This window comes from Pelodiscus sinensis, chromosome 30, assembly GCF_049634645.1.
Source record: "Pelodiscus sinensis isolate JC-2024 chromosome 30, ASM4963464v1, whole genome shotgun sequence".
Classification (NCBI taxonomy): domain Eukaryota; kingdom Metazoa; phylum Chordata; order Testudines; family Trionychidae; genus Pelodiscus; species Pelodiscus sinensis.
This window is the reverse complement of record NC_134740.1, coordinates 12,537,754-12,544,661: the sequence shown is the minus strand read 5'-3', so window position 1 is coordinate 12,544,661 and position 6,908 is coordinate 12,537,754. Positions and strand designations below refer to the sequence as shown.

At 44.2% G+C, this 6,908-nt stretch overlaps 2 protein-coding genes across 2 annotated transcripts; one reads left to right on the top strand and one right to left on the bottom strand.

Moving 5' to 3' along the window:
- The first annotated feature begins 1,009 nt into the window (after positions 1-1,009).
- Positions 1,010-2,166, top strand: LOC102454439 (olfactory receptor 10A4-like). The gene has a single exon (XM_006115834.3). The coding sequence runs from the start codon at positions 1,210-1,212 to the stop codon at positions 2,164-2,166; it is 957 nt and encodes a 318-aa protein (XP_006115896.3). The 5' UTR covers positions 1,010-1,209.
- Positions 2,167-5,945: 3,779 nt separating this feature from the next.
- LOC102454691 (olfactory receptor OR9H1-like) lies at positions 5,946-6,908 on the bottom strand. The gene has a single exon (XM_006115835.2). The coding sequence runs from the start codon at positions 6,906-6,908 to the stop codon at positions 5,946-5,948; it is 963 nt and encodes a 320-aa protein (XP_006115897.2).

Sequence of the window (6,908 nt, the reverse complement as noted above, 5' to 3'; positions counted from 1 at the left end):
TAGAGCTAGGAACTTGATAACCAGAATAAAAGGAAGTCCACATGCTCCAAAGAACTTTTAATCGAACTTCACAAGACCCCTGAAATGTAGGGGAAAGGGAGAAAACATTGAACATAAGAACATAAGACCAAAGGCCCATCCAGCCTGAATGGACTGCCCACAGTGGCCAATGCCAGATGCCCCAGAGGGAATGAACAGAAAAAAACAATCATCCAGTAATCCATTCCGTGACACCTATTCCCAACTTCTTGCAAAGAGAGACTAGGTACCCCTTCCCTGCCCACCTATACTGACTAATAGCCATTGATGATCCCCTCGATTTATCTAGTTCCTGTTTTTGTATCCTGTTATAGCTGGGTCCTTCACAACATCTTCTGGTAAAGAGTTCCCTGTTTTGACTGTACGTTGCATGAAGAAATACTTCCGCTTGTTTGTTTTAAATCTGCTGCCTACTGACTTAAGTTATCCCCACATGAACGTTCAGGTTATTCCAGATGAATCTGATTATAAGATCAATACCTGAGGAATGGAGTGGAAGTACATTTAGTGTGAAATATTTACTGTTTTCCTGTGTTAGACTCAACAAAATCATGATGTTAGTCAATGAGATTTGTTCATCATGTAATCTTGATTGCACAGGTAGACAACCTTATACATGTTAAGTCTTGAATGTCTTCTTGAAATCAGCAGCAGAACAGGAATTTCCCGCAGCATAAAAGAATGAGATATACACATCTCATTGACATTTAGGAACAAAAATCCCTTAGGTTTGTTTGAAAGTCCCAGTCTGAGAGAAAGAGTTACTGTATCTCTCTTTTGAAATCAGAGCTTTCGTTGGCGTCTAAGACAGTATTGACCAGACTAGTGGAATTTGATAGTCCTTGATTTCCTGTTCATTCAGAATCATTCGTAACAATGGTGATTCAAAATAAATACTTTGGCCAGCTCCAATTATGAGTTGACTTAAGAGACAGAAGACATTTTCTTTCATGAAAGACTTCAATATTTCAACATTAGATTTCACTCCTCATGAAAACCACCATTGTTTACATTCTCTATGAAAGGGAACGTAACCCTGCTTCCAAGGTAATTTCACCAGCAGGCTACCCTAGAGCTACCACCCTTTGAAGAAAGACATCCAACTTGGTTGACAAAATAGCTGGGGATGGAGACCACACCGTGTAATACCTGCCTCTGTTTGTCTTCTAGATGAATCCTTATGAAGAAACAATGAACCTGAATCAAACAGTGGTGACTGAGTTTCTTCTCCTGGGATTTTCTGCCTCTCCAGAGCAGCAGATTTTACTCTTTGTGGCACTGTTAGCCATTTATCTGGTCACTGTGTTGGGAAACCTCCTCATTATTCTTGTAACGCTGATGGATCCCACCCTTCACACCTCCATGTACTTTTTCCTGTCTAATTTATCTGCCTTAGAGATGGGTTACATCTCGGTCACTGTCCCCAAAATGATGGTGAGCCTCATCTCAGGGGACAAACACATCACCTTGGTTGGCTGTGCCGTGCAAATGTGCTTCTTCCTTTGTTTCGGCAGCACAGAGTCTTCTTTTCTGGCCACCATGGCGTACGACCGCTACGTGGCAATATGCAACCCCTTGTATTATCCCATGATTATGAACAAGAAGGTTTGTGTCCTGCTGGCAGTCACTTCCTGGACTATTGGCATTCCGGCTCAGGTGGTGCAGACTAGCTTGGTATTCTCCTTACCCTTCTGTAGCTCCAAAGAAATTAACCATTTCTTCTGTGATCCGGCCCCTCTGCTGTTGCTGGCCTGTGCCGACACCTCCATAAATGAAACTTTGACTTACACCATAGTCATATTCTTTGGATTGGTGCCCTTTGCCCTGATCCTGTTCTCCTACATCCGGATCATTGCTACCATCCTCATCTTGCCATCTGATGAGGGCAAAAGGAAATCCTTCTCCACATGCTCCTCCCACCTCATCGTTGTGGCTTTATTCTACGGTTCCGGAATCCTCCTTTATTTACGGCCCCAGCCTAGTGAATTCCCAGAAAATGGAAAACTTCTCTCCATGTTCTACACTCTTTTGCCTGCCATGTTGAACCCTTTTATCTACAGCCTGAGGAACAGGGATCTCCAAACAGCTCTGAAGAGAAATGTGTGGTACAAAATGACTCCTCACTAACATTAAATGGGGAACGTATTTTCCAGCCTGTTTTTACCTTAGGATAAAACTGAGGCTTACTGAGTGTTTTCCACTAAGAACAAGAGCAAGACCAATTCACTACAGAACTGCCTGATAGCTAGGGCCCAGGGTGGCAGGTAGTCTCCCATGAAAGTTCTGATGGAAGTGAATGTCCAAACATTGCTTCCCAAAATCTGTACCAAAACCAGGACTAGAAGCCAGTTTTCCTTGGCTTTCGGTCACCAGACCATGTCTTCCCTTCTGGTTGGCCTCTGTACCACTGATGGTATATTTTCCAGATTATGTAGTGAACAAAAGTGTGGCTTAAAGCTGCCTGAAAAACAGAATTTCTTTCTAGTGGGTGTTGGAACAAATTTTCACCCAAAGTCAAAAGCCAAGGGACAAAAACGGAAAAAATTGAAAATTGTTCACAGAATCGCTGTGCTGCTTGATTTTTTGATTGCACACAACATTGTGAGAGCCGGGCACCACTCTCCCCAATACCTAGGGCACTGTGGAGCAGGGATTTGAAGCTAGGTTTCCCAAGTTGTAGGCTAGTGCCGCAACCACTAAGGAGGGTGAATTGAATTTCAGTGGAATCAGGAACCTAAGTATTTTGGGCACTGTTGAATATCCCAGCCTTTGATATGCTCCTGGGAAGAAATTGCCTAGGAAATGGTACAAAAATCCTTTAGCTGGATTGGAAGGTGCCATTCAAAAAATGGGAAGACACAGGACACGGAAAACAAAAGAATAATGGCTGTAAAGGTGGATTAAGACAGATATGAGCTAATTCAAACACAGGCCACCCTAAACCCCAGTCTTCACACCACTTCTGCCTCCATTCCCATTAGTTGATCTTTCAAGGACCAGCGGCCTTACCCATAGGTCCCCCAGAGATGTGGTGGACTCTCGTTTCCTCCAAGTCTTGTTTAGCGGCTTGCTGGATGACAGCATTTGCAATTAGAGGAAGATAATAAGGTTATAAATAAAAGTCAGCATGGATTTGTAAAGAACAAATCATGTCAAACCAAGCTGATAGCTTTCTTTGATAGGTTGGCAAGCCTTGTGGATAAGGAGAAAGTGGTAGATGTGGTACACTTAGGCTATGTTTACACTGTCCAGTCTTGTGCAAGAACATATGCAAATGAGGCATGGCGAAGAATATCGCCACACCTCATTTGCATACTTAATGAGCCACCATTTTGTGCAAGTGGCTTTTGCGCAAGAAGGAGCAGTCTACACTGCTCCTTCTTGTGCAAAACCCCCCTCTTGCACAAGAGCTCTTCTGCCTGAAAATAAGTGGCAGAACGGCTCTTGCACAAGAGGGGGGTTTTGCTCCTCCTTGCGCAAAATGGTGGCTCATTAAGTATGCAAATGAGGAGTGGCGGTATTCTTCAGCATGTCTCATTTGCATATGTTCTTGCGCAAGACTGGGCAGTGTAGATGTAGCCCTAGACTTTAGTAAGGCATTTAACCTTTCCATTAATAAACTCTCAACCTTATTAGACTGGGCAAAAAGTAGATTAAGCCATTTTATCACCCCACTAGTATACGGCAGTCTTTGGTGCGGGGCCTGCCCACAACATTTTGGCACCTGAGACAGGGAGATCAAATAACGCCCCCAAACTCCCTCACTTGGGCCAAAACTTTGAAAGGTCTCTTGTGCCCTCCTTCCTCCAGCACAGCACTCCACCATCTCTGTGCATCTAGAGCAGAGAGAATATGTATGCACCAGCAGCAAACACAATTTTCTACACTCTGGGTCATAGTGGCGCCCCCCACAATCTGGCACCTGAGGTGGCCGCCTCTGTTCGCCTCATGGTAGGGCCAGCTCTGCTTTGGTGTACAGGTTTCTCCATTAAATCTTGGCCAGTCTCCTCTGTTGGAGTCTTCAGTCTTCTTCTCAGTGTGGGAGCAGGAGAAAGGCCAAGCGTGAGGCCTCTGTGTTTTGTTTCATACCCTTAATCTATGTGCTAGGGGATCACCAGTCCAGGCATGTTGGGTGGGCATAACTGAGTACTCAGGAAAAGTTGAGCAATTCCCCTGTTGTAGCCTTGTGTTGGTGAGTCATTTAATTGTGGCTCCCTTGCCAGACAATGGCTATTAAGGGTTGTTCAACACACAGACACAGACATACATACACACGGTCATTGCTGTTGTCTGTGGGGAGTGATTCCTCAAATTCCACCATATTTTAGTAACAACCGTACAACACAATCTCATAACTTCACAGGCACTACAGTTGTACATATTTATACAGAAACATTTCTCAGCAGTTCATAGCCTTTCCCCCGATGCCTCATATGACATTCCATCCATAGCACTGAATTTCAAAACAGAAGCACACCGAAATAAAATATCTCTGTTTTATGAATTTGTTTCATTGGTGGCCACAGAAAGGTATTTGTTACAGCAAAGATGTTACAATGGTAGGAGGCAGAAAGGCACGTAAGCAACAGCCTTTCACCCGCGCTGCATAACGAGGTGGTTCACCTATTGACCAATAGCAATCCAAAGATATTGCTTTGAGCTGTTAACATTTAGTCACTTTCAGGAACCACAAACAATCACTTTTTGGTACCCTACCCTCATCCTAAGATGTTGAACCCAGTTAAGCCATGGACGTTGTTGCTTAGTGGCTCCTTCTACTGTCATGTATTGAATTAGGCCCTGTATATTTTTATTACTTTGAGTGAATCTAAAGCACAAGGCACTACACAATGAGTAGAATTTGCAAAGGTTCTAAGCGACCTGGGAGTCTACACTGCCTTTTCAAAAAGCAAACAAGGCCCTTGGAAATCTAGGTTTCCCTGAAAGTCAATGGGAGTTGTGCTTTTAAGCCATTTTGATAATTTTACCCAATGTGCTTCAGAAGAATAGATCCTAACTTTTTTTTTTCAAATAGAGAATTGAATAGCATTTGCTCCACATGTACAGGCAGTCCCCGGGTTACATGGATCTGACTTACATCGGATCCCTACTTACAAACGGGGTGAGGCAACCCCGCACTAGCTGCTTCCCCCCAGCAGACCAGGGAGACGTGGAACAGCTTTTCTCAGCAGACATCTCAGCTTGAGAATAAAGGACTGAGGAAAGTGAGGTGTGGGAGAAGAGAACTGAGCTCTGGAGAAATGTTTGTCTAGTGTTTCCCCTACAATATTTACCAGTTCCGACTTACATACAAATTCAACTTAAGAACAAACCTACAGCCCCTATCTTGTACGTAACCTGGGGACTGCCTGTACTTATAAATGTTTACTTCACAATGATGTGTTAGTATAAAGAGATGTTTCAACAACAAAAAATTATCTCATTTACTTATTGATTATTGGTGGATCGATAGCTAAGTCTAGAACTTCCACTCCTTTCAAAAACAACATATATTGCAAAAAATACAGCTATAAAATGAAGGAGCGTTTCAGAATCCAGGACATGAAGGAGAGAGCGAACAAATGTAACAAGCCAAACCCACCCAAAGGAATTCAATGCCAGGACTATGCAAAATGTGGTTTCCCAACTCAGAAGAGAAGTGCAGATGAAATGCACAACTGGAATGTTGAATTTCACTGTGGGAAGTGCAGAACACATCAGAGTTATGTTTGCAGTGAGTGTCTGTGTGCGGGGGAGGGAGTGGGTGGGAGAAAATAGAAGCTTTGGTATTTGAGGGGAATCCAGCCATTGCAAAACTTTGTATGTCCTTCATGTTCCCCATAAAAACTCCAACGGGCATGAGCTAGATCAGCCCAATGGATTCGTGCCTATGTCAATCACACCTTCTAAATTCCTTTGAGCACCATCAGTTTACAGGTGATCTTTCGCAGGGCCTGTCTGACCTCTTTGTTTCTCAGGCTGTAGATGAGCGGATTGGCCAGAGGAGTCAGGACAGTGTAGAAGACAGAGAAGACTTTGTTGAGGTCTCTCAGAGTGTCAGTGTCCGGTAAAATATAGACAATGGTTATGGTCCCATAGAAAAGCGTCACCACCGTGAGGTGAGAGGAGCAGGTGGAAAAGGCCTTTTGCTTCCCGGTGGCAGAAGGGATTCTCAGGATGGTGGAGATGATGCAAACATAGGATGCCAGAGTTAATAGAAATGGGAAAGGGACACCTATGGAGGTGAGTATGAAACTCAGCCTTGTGATCAGCTCGGTGCCATGACAAGCACGTTTAATCAATGGGTTCAGGTCACAGAAGAAATGGTCGATTTCCCCTGGGCCACAGAAAGTTAATTGTGACATCAAACATACCGTTGTGGTACTAGCCACAAATGCCCAGAGCCATGAGCCAGCTGCGAGCCAGAGGCAGGACCTGCCATTCATAAGCACTGAATAACGCAGAGGTTTACATATCGCTAAATACCGGTCATAAGACATGGCTGCTAAGAGGTAACACTCTGTACAAGCCAAGAGAGCAAACCAATAAAACTGTGCAATGCATCTGCTAATAGAAATGGTCCTGTCCCCAGTCAGGAGACTGGTCAGCATCTGGGGCAGGAGGATGGAGCTGTAACAGGTCTCCACGCAGGACAAGTTGCCCAGGAAGAAGTACATGGGGGTATGGAGGTGCTGGTCAGCCACCACTAGAATGATGATGAGGATGTTCCCCACCATGGTTGCAACATAGATCACTAGAAACACCAGGAAAAGAAGGGTTTGCAGTTCAGGGACCTTGCCAAATCCCAAGAGGACGAATTCAGTGATGACCGTTTTATTGTCCACTTCTGCTTTCTGGAGGAGGATCAT

Excerpts from the sequence above, each read along its gene's own strand:
- LOC102454691 (XM_006115835.2), bottom strand. The coding sequence starts at position 6,908 with ATGATCCTCCTCCAGAAAGCAGAAGTGGACAATAAAACGGTCATCACT.
- LOC102454439 (XM_006115834.3), top strand. The coding sequence starts at position 1,210 with ATGAATCCTTATGAAGAAACAATGAACCTGAATCAAACAGTGGTGACT.